Consider the following 22,300-nt stretch of genomic DNA (forward strand, 5'->3'; position numbering starts at 1 on the left):
GTTTTTTTTAGGAATCATGTACATTTACAACAAATCTGTTAGAGAATGAGACTTGTTAAAGCTATACGCTCCAAAGTTTAAAGCTACATAGAAGATGTAGCACAAGTAACGTTAGACACAATTCTTGTTTTGAGATTTTGGCTTCACTTTGTACAGCGGGAGGAAGTGGAGACGAGTCATCCATCTTTATACACCGACTATGGTTTGAAACCAAAACAAGAAGCTGGAAGATTGGGCGCCCGGATAGCTCAGTTGGTAGAGCGGGTGCCCATATATAGAGGTACTCCTCGACAAGAGGTCCAGGTTCGACTCCGGCCTGCGGTCCTTTGCTGCATGTCATTCCCCCCCCTCTCTCTCCCCTTTCATTTCTTCAGCTGTCCTGTCAATAAAGGCCTAAAAATGCCCCCCCCCCCAAAAAAAAAATAAGCTGGAAGATGCTTAGAAAAGCCTCGTAGAGCTCAAAGGAACAACAGATTCTGTGATTTTGGCACTACGAGCAACACCTTTCCCATTGCACGTTATTTGATTCATTGTAAGTTTAAAAATAATCAATTAGTGCATCTTTAAAGTATAAAAAGCTTCAGTTCGTGTTCAAGTTAAACTTCATACATTTGTGTGCAGAGCCAAACACACACAAAGTTCTCCGTATGAAATCTGCCTGAGTGCCAACATGAACAGTTTATTTGATCCTGTGCGTGTGACCTGTCACAGTGGGTGGTCTTGTGTTGGGATATAAGGGGCTTTAATGACAGCGCTCGCTCTCATCTGTAGATATAGCCGGCAAAGGATTATGGGGGATTACTATCACTGTGTGTCTGCCACTATGACCGCTGCACATAAACCACCAAACATCACTGATCAGGATCAGAAATGTTTGTGTGTTTATGTTGCACAACGAACATCATCATTTTTTACTTTCTGAAATACAGTTTTTACAATCTTATGCTGCGTACTCTTTAAAAGCTGCTGCAGCATTTCTTGTGTTTAGAACTTTAAGACAGTGCTTCTCAAACTTTTTCCAATAATGTAGTCCCTTTGAAATATTTAGTTAGGCAAGTAACCCCTGAACAGCGCAAAACATTGTTGGTAGGGGAAAACAGCCTATATAATGAGGCACAACGCAATTTTCAATTGTTCCAAAATTGAAAGTTTTAAAGTGCTCATATTATGCTCATTTTCAGGTTCATAATTGTATTTAGAGGTTATACCAGAATAGGTTTACATGGTTTAATTTTCAAAAAACACCATATTTTTGTTGTACTGCACATTGCTGCAGCTCCTCTTTTCACCCTGTGTGTTGAGCTCTCTGTTTTAGCTACAGAGTGAGACCTCTCACTTCTGTTCATCTTTGTTGGGAGTCACACATGCTCAGTAGCTAGGTAAGGACTACTAGCTAGAAGCTAGCGCTGCTAGTGGTTAGCCACCTCGTTCTCAATGGCAAAACACTGCTACAACACACACTAGTTCACCCTAATCTACAACAGAAATGATATAGAACTACTTCCATGTCCCTGTTCTGCAGGTATTCCACTCAAAGTTGGAAGTGTGCCCTCGTTTAGAAGAAGTCTCCCGGCTAATCCTGCCTTGCACTGACTGAAGTTGGAGAAACAGCTAGCTGATGTGGTATTAGCTAAAGTGGTTAGCACACACCAAATGTTTCAGCCGATGACATAGAAAGCCGTGCAGATTTTGAACAGCTCATCCGGAGACTGAAGGCAGGTTACATTCAGAAACCGTATCTCACTCAAAACAGCATGGATGTTTTTTCCAAGTTTGTATGTGTGTGGAAGCACCAGAGACACAAAATAACACCCCAAATCCCAGAAAAAGTGATTTTTTCATAATATCGGCCCTTTAAATCAAATTCAAAGACCTACCTTTTTCACTCGCTTTTGGTTTATTTCGTGGCTGCTCGGCTTTTCTTAAGTCCTCTCTTGACTATTTGAGTATTATTTTTAATTCCCTATGCTGCTTTTTAAATCTATTGACTTTGGTCTCACAGTTGATTTGTATTACATTTTGTATCGTCATCTCTATGATGTTTATCTGTATTAAGGCAGATCTTGAACCATCTGCCTCGACTGGAAAGCACTTTGGGTCAACTTCTGTGGTTTTAAATATGCTATAGAAATAAAAACGACTTGACACTGAAAAACACTTGCTATGCTAGCCTACATTTCAAATGTTTAGAATCATCACTAAAGTCACTCATCATTATAGTATAATAATGTCACACCGGGAGTGCCTGGGTAGCGGTCGCGGGTTCAATTCCAGCCTGCAACCCTTTGCTGCATGTCATTCCCCCTCTCTCTCGCCTTTCAAGTCTAAGCTGTCCTGTCAAATAAAGGCCTACAAATGCCTAAAAAATGATCTTAAAAAAAAGAAAATGTCAAACTGGACAGTCCTCCAAAGCACCCTTAGGGGTATTTGAGAAACACTGGTTTAAGAGTTTTTTCTTTAAGACTTTAAATTCACAGCTGCTTCTGCATCTCTTACATGTGATGTGTTATTTTGGGTGAGCCCGTGAACCTGCGTGAACAGCAGATGAGACCCACAACTCCTCCACAACTCCGCAGTCCTTTAGTCTAGTGGTCTGCATGTATGCTGTTGGGATTTACCTGGGCCATACAGAAATATATCTCTGACCCATGCACTCTTTTGTCTTCCTGTGTTTTGCTTTTTTTTCAAAAACGGAACTTCTGTCAAAGCAACAGCTTTGTAAAACCACCCACCTCAGGATGTTTTCAGGTGCCGACAGCACGGTGATGTCCTGTCCAGTGATGTCTGAGAGGATGGCAGCAGGCCGAGGTTCAGCTACACGTCAGCAAGTTAGGGAATATCCCTGATGCATTTGAAAATCCCTGAACACAAGAAGACACAACAACAGCTCAGATTGCAAAATAAACATACAAATTATTCATTAAAGCAGCTATAATTTATATGCTCTTGTTCAGACATGAATAAAGTAGTATGCTTGTCTTTGGGGGAACACTGCATCAACCTGTATAACATTAAATAAACACAATTTAAACATTTAGGCACAAAATAAAACCACACACAGGATAATAATCCAGATAACCCAAGCAAGCAATTTTGCGTATAAAAGACATCTTATATCTTATACGTAAATCCAAGGGGGTAAGCGAGCATCCGGAAAGCATGCCTCCTATGGGGAGATTCTGAGGCTAACAAGCCATCACCTTCTGCTAGTATTCCATTGACTCCCATTCATTTTGGCGTCACTTTGACAGCGAATAACTTAGTGTCTAGAGGCAGAGCTTCAGACTTTTGTTGTCATTACTCTTGTACCTGGATATTTTGCTGACACAGGGGTGAATTCGGGCAGCAGAGGACGGAGGACTCCGGTACAAGGTCCAGGTTCCAGGAATCACAGACTTGAACGCAAACAGCAAGAAGCGACAAAAAAAAAACAGAGTGCGTGGAAAAGGCTGGTTAAATATCTGCAGGGCTGATGAGGGAAGTGGTAACAGGTGAGCAGGTGGGTGGGGAAGGAGGGAAAGTCCTAGAGGGCATCTGGTGAACTGCAACAAATAATTGTTAAAAAACAGAGGCCGATAACAGTTAAACGGAGAAGAATATTGTCAGCGTACAATGAAACTTCATGTACCTGATTATTATTTCTCCATGAAGCCAAATAGTCTTTGGTCATTTAACTCTGAGTGGGCACAACTGTCAGTTACAAAAAGTATACTCATTTTGCAGAATGGCTTATTTCAGAATAATATATATTATTGGATTATAACGTGTTCATCACTTTAATGTTGCAGCTGGTAAAGGTGGAGCTCATTTTAATTAGTGTATTTACTGTTGGGTAGATTATTTTTATATTTTGTATTATATCTAAATCTGTAAAGTAACTAAAACAAATAAATGTAGTGGAGTAAAAAGTACAATATTTCCATTTATACTGTAGAAGTAGAAAGAAAGTAGCAGAAAATGGAAATACTTTAGTCAAGTACAAGTACCTCAACATTGTAGCCTGTACTTGAGTAAATGTACTTAGTTACATTCCATCACTGGGAATGATGTATATGATAAGCTGCCAATAACACAGTTACTTTGATATTAACTATAGATGTTACAGAGCCACACAATCAACTCAACTTTATTTATACCTTTCACAGAACAAAATTAAAACAACACAGATAAAACAAAAAACAAAATTAAGCAAGACTAAAAATTACAACAATAAGACAATAAAATGTTAAAAAATTAGCAAAATAAAGGCTCCTGGTTAGCTCACATGGTAGAGCAGGCGCCCATATATAGAGGTTTACTCCTCGACGCAACAGCCGCAGGTGCGACTCCAACCTGCTGCATGTCCTCCCCCCCCCCCCCCCCCCCCCTTCATGTCTTTAGCTGTCCTATACAAATAAAAAGGGCTAAAATGCCCAAAAAATACATTTGGCGTTTTTGTCGCTTCTTTCGGACAAGTTTTTCAATGTTTTTGTGGCTTTTTTAAATACATGCATACATGTCCCGGGACCTCCCTAGATAGCGGAGATCTCAACCCCACCAATGTTGAACCCAAAGTTACACCCTTGGCTGTCTATAACATGAAACTTTGATATAGTTGTACATTGCCAGGGTTGGAAAGGTAATTCTGGGTGAGAGTCTCGAGGTCTGAAGGTGAAGTGGAAGCAAAAGACACGAGTTTCACACCTACGTACGACATATTCTCTTATCGTTCTTTACTATTTTGATTTTGTTTCATATTCAAGGCCTCTAGGAAAAGGCACACTGTGGGATAACTGACAAATGCAGTTTTTATTGTGACTGTTATTATTTCAGGAGAGGATCGTGTGAGAGTCCTGAATGTGATGCACAACAAGCAGCCGTTACCTGCACCCCTTCTCTGCCCTGTTGGGATGGAAATCAGCACAGCAAACAAGTACTCTGAGCTGGAAACTGGAGACACCCACGGGACTGTATGTTTAGACATCATGACTAACCAGGCACCTGTGTGATTGCCCTCTTAAAGCAAGAACACACTTTTTTTATTTGGATGTTTTTTCCATAGATATGCAGAGCTCTGATTTGCAGCTCAAAAACTGACAGTAAAAAGAGTTTTTTTCCCCATTTAGAGTCAGATCTGAACTGTGACTGTTAGTCACTGTTACTGTCAGACTGAAGGCTGAGGAAAGAGGATTTTAAGGTCCATCTCTGAAGGGATCCTTTCCATAATGTTGTCAGACACTTAGAGTATTAATCTGAGCCTGTCAGCGACAAAACAAGCACTTTAGTGAAGGTAAATACAAGCTGGTTAATTGCCCCTATTAACTTACATTGTAGCCTGACAACAGGCACAGCCCTACGTTCCCACATTTCCTTTCTCCTAAATTTGTATCAGATTTTATCCCCCTTTCTCCCACTTTGGTAGCCAATTACACCCACCCTATTATCCAGTAGCAATGGACTACAGATGGAATGTAGCTTTTAGCTAAATCTGGTAACTAACCCTAACCCTGGGAACATAGGGCTGTGGGAACATAGGGCCTAATTTTAAGAAAAACCTTAGAAATGTGGGAACATACGGCTGTGGGAACAAAGGGCCTAATTTTCAGTGAAAAAAAAATTCTTAAAAATGTGGGAACATAGGGCTGACCCCACTGCAGCGAGCTCTCTTAATACTGGACCAATGTCAAAGATTGTTGTTCCCATCAGTGACTTAGACACAAAAACATAGGAAAACAGGGTCCAGGTTGGAAAAAAACAGTAGTTACCCTTTAAATGTTAGTTATTTGTTTCCCACGAATGGGCCGATTTATCTTTGCTAATATGTTGGATTTATGTTATTTTGTATTTTTAAGACATATTTAATGAAAAAATATATATATATTAATTAATTAGTTAAAAAGCCTTTATTTAGCCTAGACGGCTATTGTTATTATGTTATAAATATGCCACTATGCCCCTACCTACAATATCAACATGAAATAGCCATCTAAATAAAGGCTTCTTAACTTTTTGCAAGAATGGTGCCTTGGACCTTTCCTTTTTTTTTTTTACTTTTTGAGTTCCCTTCTTTCATTATTTGTTTGGATTTCCGAGCACACCAACTGCTTTATTTTCTGTATCTTTCTGTTATTTATTTGTTCTAAAGTCATTTATAGAAAAGTAAATTGTGCTTCCGTAGGTTGAGTTATTTTATTATTGTGCAAAAACACTCAAACTATTGCGCTATTGAAATTGAAAGTCATTACACATGATGTACGTAACTTATCAGAGCCGTATATAGAGACTCTACGGCAGGGGTCACCAACACGGTGCCCGCGGGCACCAGGTAGCCCCCAAGGACCACATGAGTAGCCCTCAGGCCTGTTCTAAAAATGAAAATTGAATATTGATATCTGTTTCCCACCTTAAGTCATTGTTGATAGTTATTGTGAGAAATCATTAACGTGATCAGTGTCTTCACATAGATGAGTATCATTAATCATTAATAATCATATATAACTAAAGGCAAACTGAGCAAATTTGTTATTTCAGAAGAGTGTATCAAACTGGTAGCCCTTGGTCTGACTCAGTACCCATGAAATAGCTCTCAGTTTCTAAAAGGTTGGTGACCCCTGCTCTACGGTGTAACCCTATGGGGCGAATATGGGACAGCTTCCAAACTTCTTCGTAGTGATCTAGCTGATGGCAGAGGTTGATTTTGGGCAAGAAGCAGGTTGTATCCATTAGCACCACATGCAAACTTTAATTGAAGACCTTTTCTGATCGTGTCAGCTGACCATTTTGTCCCCCGTCTACTTGCGTGGCTAAGTTTGTAAAGCTGATTTGTGTTGAAGACTCCTGAAACATTTGCTTTGAGTTGTTTGATCCGCCCGATGACCTTCCACTTCTCTTTCCTTTCTTTTACAAGAGCCCGCTGGAGTGATGATACTTTGTTTTTCAAGGCGTTCAGTTCTTCTTCCCCTCTCGCAGTTCCCCTGCTGACACTCTTCCTGCCCGCTGTCTCCCCGCTGACCGCCTCGTCGCTGACCGTGTCCCGGCTGACCAGGTCCTCGCCGATCGGCTCGCTGCTCACAGTCCCACCAGTGCAGGCGTTGTTCCTCAGATCAAACTCTTCATGGCCAACTTGGATATCTGGAATAGAATTATTTTTTTTTTTTTTTTTTTTAAAGAGTAGAAGCAGCATGATTAACATTTGTTACACATTGTTTGTGTAACATGCATGCAGACTAATGGCGTTTTTCCATCACATGGTACCTGCTCGACTCGACTCGACAGGTACTTTTTAGTATCACCTCCGTCGAGGATAATGGTAATGGTGCAGTGTCAGTCATGCTCAGACTTTGAGTTTGCAATTGTAAACATTACTGAAATTAATAATAAACAAAATGTGCCTTATGTTGTTTGATGTAGTGATAGACCGATTTTATCGTCAAATCAAATCGGCCGATACGCAGCTGCTGCGTTCGCCAATATTTTTTTTTCCGGCATTATTTACAGACAGGCGTCCACAGGCAGCTCTGTGTTGCTGGAGACGCTGCAGTTCACATGCAGACCATGCACTGCCCCTCCCCCACTAGCAGTCTTAAATTACAAATCAAGCAATTTATTTCAATTGCTACTTTTCAGGTTTATTGTTTTCTTAAATTATTTAAATGTGTTGACAAAGGACATTTTGTGAAGACCTGATTATATCTGTCTCATAATATGTCAGCAAGCAATGCATCATCAAGGCTGTGTTGTAGATGTTGATTAAAGCCTTTCACCCTTGCACAGTTAACCATATGCAGTGCACCAATCCATATGATGGACATTGCACACATAATTTGGGTGATATGAATGTAAGATGATTGCAGAAGTGACACTGATCTGTGTTTTTGTTTATTATTTTTTAAAGAAATGGCAGAGCAGATTCCGAAAAACAAATCCAGTGTGGCTGGGTTTACATGTTTATGATATAAATTCAGGGAGCGAAAGCAGTATCGGCTCCAAATATCGGCTCAAGAAAATCGGCAGCCCGTATCGGTCATCGGCTAAGGCTGACGAAAAAAAAAATCCATATCGGTCGATCCCTAGTTTGATGATGTAAATTAGTCTTTTGATTAATGTATCATCTTTTCATGAAAACTATTAACACCTACAAATAAAATACAGCAACAGTAAATTTACATTCTCCAATAAGTTGTTATTTATGTGCACATTTCATTAACTTTATACCTCCATTTTGCACCCCTGTGATCATTTTGCACCCCTGTTGCTGAGATAATCAATTTCCAAACAACTTTAAATCAGTTCTCACTTGACCTTAAACATAATTACCTGTTTGAACTTCAAAGGATGGAGCACAGGATGTAGAACAATATGAATGGTCAATTTGTATGTGTTCCTGTCCACCAACACATGGTTCACCTTCTGTCCTCCTACTGCGCTTGGTGGTTCTGCCAGGGAGCTTTCGTGGTGTGAAGACGAACTGTGTTGGGACAGCAGTCGACCTGAGCCTCCTCAGACCATCAACTCTGCCAGTCTCATAGGCTGCTTCCTCAAAGTGGTCCTACAAGCAGGACAGGCCAAATACAGAAGGGCATTCAGTAACTTACTTGATTTCTGTATTTCCCAAAACGCCATGACTAGCAACTGAACTCTTAACAAAGTTACTCACAGTCTTTTGACAAAATACACGATAAGACAATGATAATGCGGCCGACAGCATACGGGTAAAAAGTGTGTTTTGGTCAGGTGTACATGGAGTGCTAGTGAAGAAGCTAACGCTAGCATAGGGCATGGCTAACTTCAAACTTCATTTCTAAAGCAGTGTTGGAACTTGTTTGACAGCAGCATGGTACACATTAACGAGGGTATTACTTATTTGTCCTATGTAATATGTTATCATAGGTCGAAGAGAGAAACTGACATTTACCTCACACAATATTGAGTAGTCATTTGCCTTCCAGTTTGCTCTTTTCACCTTCAGCTCCCATACTTTTCGCCTTTTTGGTTCACGGGGGAACTTGTGAAATCTTTTGCCCCTTCCCTGTCTTTCTTTGCAGCCAAACGCGCAACAATAGGGCATTTTTTCAGTGATTTATGCTTACATTTCATTTCCACTATTCCCTGCACTATGTCAATGGGAATCAGGTGAATGGTGACATCCAGCATGGAGTCCACGAAACACGTGGCCACCTCGGAACCAATCGCATAACGCGATAGCTCAGCTGGCCAAAGTCTCTCTACGGCTCTGTAACTTATGGTCAGACGCTGACATCTTGTGGTGGATTTATGAACTGCGCTGTGTGAAGTCACAGTGTTTCTATGGCTACAGGTTTGCAAAACTACCAGCTGGGTAAGTAATGTTTTGGACAGAGGATACAAAGAACATGTTTTTTTTTTTTTTTTTTTTAATCATGCAGCGTTTTGTATATCACGATGCCAGTGCAGGTTTGTATTTACTCCTGCAGAGTTACATATTACATCATCTAATGTTAATATGATAACTACCTGCATAACAGGTTTCTCTTTCCTTTCTTCTTATCCCATCTCTGGTGCCTGTATTTTATATTTAAGTTACATTTAAAATCAATCAAAGAATCACTCACATTCTCCCAGGGGCTTCTGGGGCTCAAAAGCCCTGAATGTTTTCTCAAAAGCCTGGAATTTCAAAGGCTGAATTTACTGTCTTTCAAAAGCTTAAGCAGGCTCCGTTCTAAAGCCAGAGTGAAGCTAGATTTTGGTATCATACGAACCTAAATATCGTTTGTGAGGGAAATACTGGCATGGCCAGTTTTCAGAGGCGTCCCTTGACCTCTCACCTCCAGATATCTGAATGAAAATGGGTTCTACGGGTGGATCCCAAGTCTCTTATTTGACATCTTGCTCCCCGGCTGAACTGGAAGTTGTTCTGGCCCTCCTTCGTGAAGGCCATCTCAAAGATGTAATACCTGCCCCGAGGATGGAGGATGGAGGAGGGAGGAGGGAGGAGGGAGGATGGAGGATGGAGGATGGAGGATGGAGGAGGGAGGAGGGAGGATGGAGGATGGAGGATGGAGGAGGGATCTCTGAGGAGCTATGAGCGAGGATACACGAGAGCAGCCTTCCTTGAAGCCGTGCAGCTGAAAGCTGTTGCTAACTCCGCCCATACAGCTGACGTATTCACGTGACGCTTCAGAGGAAAGGACGTCTTGTCCCTTTATAAACACATTTCCTCGTTTCCTCGAAGGGAAGCAAAGGAAGGAAACATGGATGCAATTTAAAGCTATAGTGCGTAGTTTCTGCCGCCCCCATGAGGAATTCTAAGTAATGACAACAACACTGTCGGCGTCCACATGATACAAGCCTTCAGTGACGTCCCCCCCACCCCCCTCCTCCACACAGTTGCTAGTAGCCAAGGAAGACACGGATGATTAAAAAACATGATGGACTCGTCAGAAAAGGTCATTATCTTCACTCGAGCTTCTGCGCGGGAAAGTCGCCGGACGCCACAATCTTCTGAACATAGTCATACTGAGAAATCCAGAGAGAGTTGTGTGGAGCTGATAGTCTTAATTAGCTTTGTAGCAACTCATTTGGTGATGGCTTGAATGTAACGGACGTTCATTAATATCAAAAAGTTACGCACTAAAGCTTTAAGGGACGTACCCTATGGGTGCCCACAAGTCTCCCGTTTACAGACATGCTTACTTCCTGCAGTTGTTCCTCTGTGACTATCATTGGTTCACAAATGGTTTACAGATTTTTAGGCATTCTATTATCACATTGCTTGAAAAATAGTGCAAATAGGCGCCTAAAATGGGGGGGGGGGGGTCTTCCTGAGGGAACATGCCCCCCTAGGTTTTGGGCTGAGCCCCGAATGTTTACAACATCTGGCTCCGCCCCTGCATTCTCATAATTTCTGAAATCACAATAATCAAAGCCATGTTCATGCAAAGTGTATGCACAGGATCTTATTTTCTCACACAGGTGCGTGCACACTCCCACACACACACACACACTGAAAGACACAAAGTACAGTTCCGCTAGCACAATTACAACATGTACCGTCATCCGCCCTCCTTGACGGTTGTCATGGAGATGCCATTGATAAGGTGGACAAAACCATTTTTCCTTTCTGTTTGTAACTAAAGAAAGAAAAGTCCAGTGAGGCAGTTCCACAAATTGAAAGACCTTCCTTTAATAAAAAGAAAAATCAGAGTGCATAAATGTAATATGCTTTCTTATCTAAAGGGGAGGGAAACAGTGGGGGGGGGGGGGGTGTTGATTATGTTTTATATATTGCTGGTTATGAACACCATTAATCAAGTGTTTCATGTTTACTGTAATCAACAAGGAGAAGTAACTGGAAATGCCATGAACGTATGCAATACTCTGGAAAGAAAAAAAAGAAGAAAAAGGAGAGGCAAATCAGAGACGCTGGGTTGCTATAGTGCTTCACCTCCAGCGCGTTTATATCTGTCAACCTTTCCTGTTCTCTCCTCCGTGGCTCTCTGAGCTGCTGCTGCTGCTGCTGTAATGGACTAACCGTTTTTTAGACCTGCCTGACGACAAGCGTGGACCACTCTACTTTGTCTGAGGAACAAACACAAGCTGAAAAACCTTGACTGCTGCAGCTCCTGTCTACACACGCACACACGCACACACACACACACACGCACACACACACACACACACACACACACACACACACACAGCGCTGCCTGGTTGCAGTCAGTCGCAGCTCTGCAAGCGGAGAGTAGATGTCTGCAAGAGAGGGCTCATCCTGACTGAAGGTAAGTAGTACACACACACATACATGTGTAAAGATTGTAAAGAAAATGTATCGCAATGCAATTTTTAAACGGCCTAGGGCCTAATTTACTTTAGATTTCACTTGTTGGACTTCAGATGTCACTACGTCTTCTTAGTTTATTTATTTAAAAACATTTTTTTCCATTTATTTAGTTATTTTGATGTGGGATTTGTGGGAGCATTTCAATTTTTGTTATTTAAGATAAAATACAATCTCAGTTGCACTTTTTATAAGGGGGACACATCTGTGGTTTTGCACAGTTTATATGTATAAAGGAGTATTTTTCAGTCATTTCACTGCAGCTCATTCTGTTAAAAAAAAATCGTGAGAAACAATTGTATCTTGAACTTAAAATCGTGAATCGCATCGAACCGTGAGTTGAGTGTGTCCTCACATCCCCAGCTTGGATGTAAAGCTTTATTTTATGTGTTTAACATGTTTCATGATGCTGTATTTAATCATATTGTCTGCTTGAGAGTGTGTTGCACGGCTCAGACGTGCACCGCACGCACGCACGCACACACACAGTGATGTTAGAGGGCTGTTAGAGAGGATGAGTGTTTGAGCGAAGCCTGTTCAGGTGAAGTGGACTTTTCTATCCTCCATCTGCAGGCAGGGTGGAAACAAAACACTACAATACACTGTACCATATGAGCATGTAAAGGGCAGTTTGTAAGTATTAGAAAGGAACCAACATTTGACTACAGTATGAAGATAAAGTGCAGACTTTCAGCTTCATTTTGAGGGTGTTTACATCCACAACAGATGAACAGGGTGGCTCTTTATATCTATATAGTACCCTGATGCTGACACAGGTACAGCTGAATGTGTGTCATTGTTACTTCGTGCACAAAAGAGCTTTAGAAAGATGCATCTACAGCAATGCATCATATTCTACAAGGTCATCACGTTTATACTGTATGTTTGTAGCGTTGCTCGCTGTCCTGTGAGAACCACGTATCCAAAAAAAGTTTAGAAACTGTTCATGGTATCAGATAAACAGCCCTGTTTTCAGCTTTGTGACGATTAGGGCTGCAACTAAGGATTATTTTCTTCTATAAAATGTCAAAAAAATTGTGATAAATGTCCATCCCAGTTTCTCAAAGACTGAGGTGTGGCTTTAAATATCTTGTTATGTCAGTTCAATACCCAAATGTATTAGATTTATTCTGGTTTTTGAACAGAAAAAAAACAGGAAATTTCCATATTTGAGTGGCTGAAAACAGTATTTTCTGCCATTTTTGCATTAAAAAAATTACTTTAACAGTGGCCGGGTTGGGTCAGTGGGTGGAGCAGGCGCACATATACTTGGAGGGTTATGCCTCGATGCAGAGGTCCAGGGTTCGAGTCTGACCTGTGACGATTTCCTGCGTGTCTTCCCCCTCTCTCTCTCCCCTTTCTCACCTAGCTGTCCTGTCGCTTAAAGGCGGAAAAGCCAAAAAAAAATAATCTAAAAAAATTACTTTATTAATCGACGATTCCATCTGCTACTTAGCGATTAGTCGACTGCTGATCCAAAAGGTTTTTTAAAGACTTAATTTAGCTTAAGAAGGAGGAGAGTTTCCGTCAACACGTGAAGGAAGACTTCATCCTTCAGTTTATCACAAACATTCAACATCAACACATCTGGAGATACGAGGTTCTCACTGGACAGGAAGGGGATGAAAAACTGTCATCTGAAAAAAAATAACTGAAGCTGTCAGACAAATGTAGTGGAGTAGAAATATAAAGTTGCATAAAATGGAAATACTCAAGTAAAGTACCTTAAATTCAAGGCATGCAGGTGACAATAAGAAACCTGTAGAGTTGTGTAACAAAGTGTTTTAATGACTCAATGATTGATCTGTGCAACAGCACAAAGACTGAACTGTCGACTAAAAAAAGGAACAGCGTGATTAAATGCACGCCACCTCCACCTCATCTGTCAAACATGGTCCGTGCAGGTGGTGTTTTTGTCTCAGACATGTGAGGCTGCCAGCGGAAAGAGCTCCGATTAGTTTTAGGGATGATGTCACCGCTGACGGCAGCAGCAGGATGAAGCACTAGAAGAAGAAGAAGAAAGAAAAGATCTGCTCATGTCTAAGCCAGTGATGCAATCAGAAGGTGGAGATAGCCATATTTTACTTAAGTAAAAGTAGTAATAGTACAGTGTAGAAATGATTAATCATTTTTATTTCGATTAACATTCATGGAAAAAAAACAATTAATTCCCACAATTTGCCACCTTAGCTAACCGGAAAAGGAATAGGCTGAAGCCAAGGCTTATTTTTGCCGATACTATAATCCCCTAGTGGTCCTACCAGACTCTGGCACACTAGCCTGGTCCTACCAGACTCAACACAAGTGTTAACTTCCTTGAAGGCGGGTACTCTGTTGAAGTTTAAAACTATTGGATCTGCCAAGAGCCACTCTGGATCTGCCATAACCAATCGCTAACGTTTGGTCGTGACATCGGCTTAGCATCGCTAGCGTTAGCCTTAGCCAACTGGCCACCAACATAACTCAGCAAAGATTGTTCTTGCTCGGGCTTTAACTTCTGGATATTCAGCAGCGTTGCCACAACGGACCGAATGGCTTCGCTCGCATCTTTCTCCACCGCCATTACGGAACTACAACTCAAACTAGCGCACGACCTCAACGTCATCGTTCTCAGCCACTCCCTCTGTTCGCTGATTGGACCGGTTAAATTTTGACCGGAGAAAACCCAAGAATATACCGCAAACCCAGACGTAGTACTGAAGGAAAATGAAAATTGAGCGGAAGTACATAGGAGGGCAGAGCCAGGCTAGCAAAGCGTAGGAGAGGGAGTGAAAGAAGAACGGCTCTCATACGGCATGGTCCGTATATAATCCCATAGAATCATCCAGAAATCCAACAAAACTAAATAAAACTAAATACTTGAGTACAATCCTAGTCATTTTCCATTTTAATTAAATTACTTGATAACCGTTGATTATTTTAGATTTTAAAGCTTTTTTGAAACTCAACAAAGACGTACACATTTTCAACTCATCATTAAGTCCATAATTTAAGCCCCAAAACTGAAACACATGTATATTTTACATTAGTCCCTAACTTTACCAGTTGCAAAGATAGAGAACAGTCTTAAATTATAATTACCTTCTCTTAAAGCTATAGTGCGTCTGTCTCCCCCATGAGGAATTCTAAGTAATGACAACAAAACTGTCGGTGCGTCCACATGATACATCCTTACGTGATGCCACCCCCACCTCCCTCCTCCACGCAGTTGCTAGTAGCCAAGGAGGACACGGAGGATTAAAAAAACATGACGGACTCTTCAGAAGACGTCATTATCTTCACTTGAGTTTCTGCGCGGGAAGTTCGCCGGACGCCACAATCTTCTGAACATAGTCATACTGAGAAATCCAGAGAGAGTTGTGTGGAGCTGATAGTCTTAATTAGCTTTGTAGCAACTCATTTGGCCATGGCTTGAATGTAACGGACGTTTTAATATCAAAAAGTTACGCACTAAAGCTTTAATTAAAAAAAAGATGAATACAGACAGGAAGGCCTTGTTCACAACTGGAAAAAGTATCTCTAAATGTTTTAAATATACAAGATCTGGACATTTTAAGATGCTGGAACTTATAAAAAATTGATTAGTTCATATTAAGTTTTCTGTATTATTCTAATCGCACTTATGAAGTTTAATTATAGGATCTATATTCGTTTTAAATGCATTTCCCCATATTTCTGCACAGTATGGCATATATGGCATTATAAGTGAACAATACAACAATATATGCAAACATCTCTTACTCAACAAATCCCAGAAAAGTCCTGCATTTAAAATCTTACTTAAGTAAAAGTATAAGTATTAGCAAAAATAACCAAAAATAAAAGTACTAATTTTGCAGACGTATACGGCTCACCTGGTCCATTTCTGTGGCTAATGTTTGATTGACATTAGCATCAACTTGACACTGATTATTATTATGATATTGGTTGCTACCTAGCTGCTATTTTTTCCCCCTCACAATGAGGCTAATCATTGAAAAAAAACAAACGCCCAAGAGATGTATCTTCAAATCATTGATCACTCAAACTCCTGCGCTGATACTTGTTGCTGTTCAGTGTGTCATTCATCGTCATTACAGCTCCATTATGGTTGGTAGAAGACATTTATGAGCCCCACACACACACAGACGCACGCACACGCACACACACACACACACACACACACACTTTGTATACCTTTGCAGCATACAAAATAATTTTAATTCACAATAATTAAAATCATGTTTATGTAAAGTGTATGCACAGGATCTTATTCTCTCACACAGGTGCGTGCACAGTTCCCCCCCCCCCACCACACACACACACACACACACACACACACACACACACTTTGTATACCGTTGCAGCATACAAAATAATGTTCTTTCCTTTAAAAAATGTTTGTCACTATGTTTCACTCTCATGGTCTGTGACTCAACATTGGAAACTGCCACCTTATCTGGTTTAATAAAGAGAAGCAAGGACAAACAGCACAAAGGCTGATAGAAAGTAGCTGCCTCTGCTGGTGCTGTGGAGGACAAGCATGAAAAGCAGCTGCTGAATGATTCCTATATGCAAGAAAGACAAGAACTGTATATGTTCTGCTTTTCCAACGCCAAAACTATTATGTTTCACATTCAAGTAAAAAAGACCAAAGAGGGGGCGGCCTCTAGCTCTCCCAGTAAGAGCGTGCTCCCCATGTAGGCTGAGTCCTTACATGTTAAAGTCCTGCATTAAAAATGTTACATAAGTAAAAGTATGTAAGTATCATCACAAAAATGTACTTAAAGTATTAAAAGTAAAAGTACTCAATGCAGAAAAGAAAACAGCTGTAACTGTAGGTTTTTATATTTTTGGGTAGGCTAATTTATAATAAAACATCGTATTTTATAAACTACGTGTTTTTTTTGTGCAGTTTGTAAAGTAAAAAGTACAACATTTCTCTCTGAAATGTAGCAGAGTAGAAGTAGAAAGTGGTATGAAAAGAAAAGACTCAAGTAATGTAAAAGTATCTCAAATTTGTACTTAAGTACAGTACTTGAGTAAATGTACTTAGTTACATTCCACCACTGCTGTTGTGTAATGTGTTTGACCTGAGAACCAGGCAGTGCGCTGTGGCTTTGAAGCATATTGAACATAGCTATAGCGACCAAACGGTGGAATTCCAACTCCCAGCCCGTCACGTGATGCCCTTTGGCCCAAAAATACTTCTTCCCATAGATTTATATGGCAAAGGAGACGTCTGTAAATCAGTGGATACATTTTTTTTCAGAGTCACAACCCCCAGCAAAATGACTAGTTTGACTTCTTCATTTGGAAAGTCTAGAAGAGCTTTGTTTTTATAGGACAGCTGAAGACATGAAAGCGGAGAGAGGGAGGGGGGGAGAGAGAGGGGGAATCACATGAAGCAAAGGGCCGCAGGCCAGAGTCAAACCTGTGGCCACTGGTTCAAAGAGTAAACCTATATATGGGCACACGCTCTACCAGGTGAGCTATCCTAATCCCCATTTAAATTAGCAGAGCATTAAACTGTAAGTGGCCGGCACGCCGGGTGGAGGTCTCTAGTGTGCCTGCTCTGTGGGCTGCACATCTGGCATTCATCTGGGTCATTTTTGGCTCTATGATGGCTTCATGATCCATGGAGCAACTCTCATAGGAATGAACGGGGCTCCCCTTCGAACGCTGTATCCAGTTCTTATTAACACCGACGTAACGCCAATCATTGCATTTGTGTAATCATTAAAGTTAGTCGCTTATCTTCAAGTTGAAAATGACTGTCTGCCTCTCGATGTTACAAACACTCTTTCCATGAGACCGTTTTTTTAGCTTGGACAAAGCGATCTCTCATGTTTTCCCACACCCTCCAGCAAAATGCCTCTTTTTTTCCCCAGTGTGGTGTCTCTCTCCTTCCACGAATTTAAGATCATTTAACTGTCCCCTGTGGTCTCTACATGAAGAATTTTAATTTATTGAAAGGATAGCCCCTTGAGATGTACGGCAGCATGTCAGTTTTGAGGGGGTCCTGTGAATTATACGGATGTTTGACCAGGTGAACCGGCTCGGCCAGTCTTTTCTAGCTGACCATGTTGAAATGCAACGCGTGCAGAGTTACAAAAATTCAAAGGTGCACGATCACATACCGCAACAACTTGCGGAGCCTTCGAGCTGGACGTGAAAGACGTGGTGATGTCATTTTCTGGATCGCAAGTACAGAAGGTGCCAAAAATGAGAGAAAACAACTGGAATAAAATGATGAATGATTAAAAAACAAAACCAAAAATTTGGGGGTTGCTGTTGTGTAATGTGTTTGACCCTAGAATGCATGTGTCTGTTTCAGAAGTGTCTCAACTTTTGAACTTGTGTATGAAAATAGCTTCCCTGCTCATCTTCTCTGAAAGTGTTTTGTCATTTTCCACAGAAGCCTGTCTGACGACGTCTCCGAAACCCGCCAGCTGGGACCAAGAGAGATGGAGGGAGAAGGCAGCAACCATGGGGTAGCCATGGATTCAGGTAACCCCTTGCTAAGAGCCGTCTTCCTCCGTCGCCTGCGACTCACGCGGCTGCTCCTGGAGGGAGGCGCTTACATCAACGAGAGCGACAGCCAAGGCCAGACGCCGCTGATGGTGGCCTGCAGGACGCAGCATAGTGACGCTCAGAGCGCCAGCCGGGTCAAGCTGGTCCAGTTTCTCCTGGAGAAAGGAGCAGACCCCAACATCCAGGACAAGGAGGGTCGCTCTGTACTGATGCACGCCTGCCAGGAGCAGGCCGGCCCCGAGGTGGTGTCTCTGCTCCTTGCCAGCGGAGCGGACATTGGCCTGGAGGATCAGTCCGGGACGTCAGCGCTGGTCTATGCAGTCATGGCCGGAGACTGGAAGGTTCTGAAGCTGATGCTCGACACATACAAGGCCAAGGGGAAGGAGGTGATCATCATAACCACTGACCAATTCCCGTGTGGGAAACTGCAAGCCAAGCAGTACCTCAGCATGCCTCCCCTTGGTCCTCTTGATCAGACGGACAAAATGGCGTCAGCAGCTCCTGCATCTCCCTCTGAAATCCAGCTCATCACCTCCCCACAGTGCACCTCCTCTTCTTTATGTCCCCCAAAGACTGTCTTCTCCTTTAAAGAAGCCCAGTCCTGTGGCGTAAGCTCCCATCTATGCTCCCCATCACGGTTTCAAAGGCTCCGCAAAGCGCCGGCGAAGGGCCTGCAGCAGCCCCTGCAGCAGCCCCTCCTGAGGTTGAACTCTGAGCCGTGGCTCAAGGTCCCAGCGTCTTATGCAGCCCCGTCGTTAAAAGACGGCAAAGACGTCACCCAAACTGAGGACCTCGCTCTCAGAATTCCCAAATTGGATGGCACGACTCCAACAACCGACAGCTGCAAATGGTATGAAGGAGGATTGGCAAGGGACAAAGGAGGAGAAGAAGGAAAGAATGAATGCCCCAAACACGTGGGACAAAAGCTATCCTTACCAGGTCTCCTTTCATCCCACTCTGCCTCCCACCCTAACCTCCATTCTGCAAACCTTGGAACAGATTCTCTCGCCTCTTCTTCCTCCTGTTCTGGTGGCAAAAACCTTGGCGCTCCACTTCACAGCATGGCCTCTTCAAGCCTTCACAGCATCATCCAGAGGCGCAAACTCGGGGCGGACATCTACAGTTCTGACCCCCAGCTAGCTAGAGACATCCACAATCTGCCTGAGGAGTCCCAGCAGAAAGCAAAAGACTCAATAGATGGTAAGAGGCATGCCCCGTTACATTTCTCCGGCACGCTGGGCTCCAAGGAGTCCCTGTCGACCTTGGGCCCGAGCAGGAGAGTGCTGTCTGGGTACGAGCGCAGAGGGTCTGGAACTTTCTTGTTGGACCACAACTCGCAGGCCAGGCCTCGATCTCTGCCACCTCTGACCCTCGGCTCCACCAACACCCCCGTCTTAAATGTTTATAACCTCAGCTCCAGTGCAGGAGGTGGTTTCTGTGAGAAAGAGTCTGGCCTAAAGAGTTTCCTTCCCTCCGCTCCTCCTGGACACCCCAAAGAGCTGACCAGGAGGATGCTGCTGAGGAGACACTCCATGCAGACCGAACAGTTCAAAACCTCAGTGTGAATTTCTGTAGTTCATCCGCGTGTTTTAATGTGAAATGTTCCGTCATGTGGTGAAATTCAACGCGGGAAACCAAAGAGGCTATAAAAGAGAAACAAAGCATCCTTATCGACGTAACACACTATGGGTGGTTTCCTCTGCTTCAGTGTGCCGCGTGGCATCACTCTGCATGTGGCTTAAGTGTGAATGTTTTACTAGTAACACTTCCAGAAACCTGCATTAAGATTTTTTGGCCACTTAGTGACAACAGAGCAAGTTTAAAACATCATGATCGACAGCTGTGATTGACTCTCGATTAATTGGCCAGGCGGGTGTATGGGCGGGACTACTGGGCAGACTGGCTCCAAACTTATAAGATGGCAGCGCCTATATCCGGGAGATTTTGGCTTTACTTTTTTACAGTGGGAGGAAGTGGAGACGCGTCGTCCATCTTTATATACAGTCAGTGATACAGAGCAACATTAGTACTTATTTTAAGCCATGTTTCTGGTCAGTCTGACAAATGTTAGTCCAATATTTTTGCCCGTGTCTTCGTCTCTTGAAAAATATTTGTCTCTTTCACGAGATGTTAGTCGTGTTCGGACCAAACGAAAAGTGAATTTTCTGGAGTGTTTTTTGGAAAATTTCTCAACTCCCGAATATTGGCCTTTACATTAGTTACGTTATGACTTTAGTCCTAACTTGTTTTGTAGTAAAGGACAACCAATCAAGTAACAAATACATATTTTCAGAACTTACTATGTAGCAGTGTTGTAGTCAAGACCACCTAAACCGAGACCAAGTTATTACCAAGACCAAAGTGTATCGAGACCTTAAGGGGTTGAGACCGAGACCAGACCAGACCAAACAACTGAAACTAGATCCCTGAAACACACAGTATATACAAAACTAGCTAATGTGTATAGCTAATATTTCTGAAGCGTTTTGGTACAGAGGCAGATTGATAACGTTAGCTAGCTAGCTTTGCTGGCGTCACTTACACTTAGCTTACCTTTCTTTATACTTCCTTACTATTTTAGGTGGTCTGAGCTGTGTCGGTTAGCATTACATTGCAGAATTTACACACTGCTGTGTTTTCTTTTAGATGTTTTGGGAATAAACTCTTTAAAAAAATGTAATAAATAAATAAAATGTTATTACCGACGATTTGGCTGAAATCTCCCAGACAGCCAGAGATTCTTCTCCCGTTACCTACATTCACTTTGGGAGTGCGTGTTAAGGGGGGCGGGGAACAGGGGTTAACAGTAACACATTACAAACTAGAAATGAGTCAACTTATTGGTTGTATTTGAAGCAGGACATTTTACATCCAATCATAATAATGATGTTAACACATAAATCAGACGAAACACAGGTAATTTAGGGATATGCCTGAAGTTGTGGTCTTGACCAGAAATAAAATCCAGAGTCCTCTTCATCTAAGACCGAGACAAGACGGAGTAAAAATGCGGTCGATTCCAAGACGAGACCTTCAAAAAGTGGTCTTGAGACCAAGACCAATCTCTAGTACTACAACACTGCTATGTAGTCCCATTGCTTAGCTCAGTTTTCACCAAGCCCTCTACTTTTTTTCTTCCGTCTATGTAAAGTACCGATGTTGAGTCGTAGAGCTCCGAGTCCTCACAGACGGGAGACAAGAAGTTTGTCCTCCATTTGAATCTCGGTGACGTCAGGAGAATCTCAACGCTGATAGGCTTAAACACTTGAACATTTTAACTCGCATGGGCGCATATTTGTGTCGGCCGCGGCGGATTCACATCAATTCGCATTAGTCTCGCTTTGCCAGACCATCCACACGCTGCGGAGCGGAGGAGGGTCCGGCTGGTCCACACAGCATTCCTGGATGGGAGAAAAAAGTGCTCTGGTTTATTGGCATTTCTTTAAACCAATCACAATCGTCTTGGATGGCGCTAAGCTCCGCACGGAGCCGCTGTACAATAGTTGTGCGGGAGAAAACTCAGATTAGAGAGATCTGTCTGGATTTACCCTGCAGAGATCTGAGGAGCAGTTAACCATAGTCCTCAGAAATCCACCAGAGGTTAGAACGGCAACACGAAGGAAGAGGAAGGAAGACATGCATCCGGCGGAACTTCGTGCGGCACCGGAGCAATCCCGAAAGTAGAGCGTCAAGAATATATACTAATTTGCATTGACTAGTGTGTAATCACGTCACATTAAAAAGAATTGTTCTGCGTTTCATCTGAACACACCTTAATTGGGTCTTTCTTCAGTTTAGTGCTGGGCAGGTACTGTATGGTAGGTTTATCTGAGCTTTAAAAACAGGGTGGATGAGAGCGTAATTTGCAGGTTCAAAACCAAAACCATGAGCTTAAAAGAGGCTAAAAAGCAGCGCAGACTTAAAGTTGATAATTATCTGTGGATCTGTCACTTCAAATAACACGTTTCACATTAAGTATGCTTTTTTGATCTA

General features: G+C 42.2%; 2 protein-coding genes and 2 long non-coding RNA genes across 5 annotated transcripts; 2 read left to right on the top strand and 2 right to left on the bottom strand.

Moving 5' to 3' along the window:
- Positions 1-136: 136 nt before the first annotated feature.
- LOC118493106 lies at positions 137-21,151 on the top strand. Its single transcript, XR_004895062.1, has 3 exons — positions 137-202; positions 12,501-12,503; positions 21,140-21,151. It is a non-coding gene; the product is annotated as an uncharacterized LOC118493106 (long non-coding RNA).
- LOC116051011 lies at positions 2,515-2,801 on the bottom strand. The gene is made up of 2 exons (XR_004105241.1): positions 2,757-2,801; positions 2,515-2,560 (listed from the first exon to the last, which is right to left on the bottom strand). It is a non-coding gene; the product is annotated as an uncharacterized LOC116051011 (long non-coding RNA).
- On the bottom strand, positions 2,803-9,115 carry LOC116051016 (peroxynitrite isomerase THAP4-like). Of its 2 annotated transcripts, XM_031301227.2 has the most exons (4): positions 8,894-9,115; positions 8,296-8,527; positions 3,310-3,395; positions 2,803-2,861 (listed from the first exon to the last, which is right to left on the bottom strand). In XM_031301227.2, exons 1-4 carry the CDS (start codon positions 9,044-9,046, stop codon positions 2,811-2,813), a joined length of 522 nt encoding a protein of 173 aa, XP_031157087.1. In that variant the 5' UTR covers positions 9,047-9,115; the 3' UTR covers positions 2,803-2,810. The 2 variants fall into 2 exon arrangements, with proteins under 2 accessions (XP_031157087.1, XP_031157086.1); XM_031301226.2 differs by lacking the exons at positions 2,803-2,861; positions 3,310-3,395 and adding an exon at positions 6,541-7,110.
- Positions 18,197-20,384, top strand: ankrd34ba (ankyrin repeat domain 34Ba). Its single transcript, XM_031301224.2, has one exon. It carries the CDS (start codon positions 18,241-18,243, stop codon positions 19,870-19,872), a length of 1,632 nt encoding a protein of 543 aa, XP_031157084.2. The 5' UTR covers positions 18,197-18,240; the 3' UTR covers positions 19,873-20,384.
- Positions 21,152-22,300: the final 1,149 nt, after the last annotated feature.

The sequence above is a fragment of the Sander lucioperca genome, chromosome 14 (assembly GCF_008315115.2).
Source record: "Sander lucioperca isolate FBNREF2018 chromosome 14, SLUC_FBN_1.2, whole genome shotgun sequence".
Lineage (NCBI taxonomy): Eukaryota > Metazoa > Chordata > Actinopteri > Perciformes > Percidae > Sander > Sander lucioperca.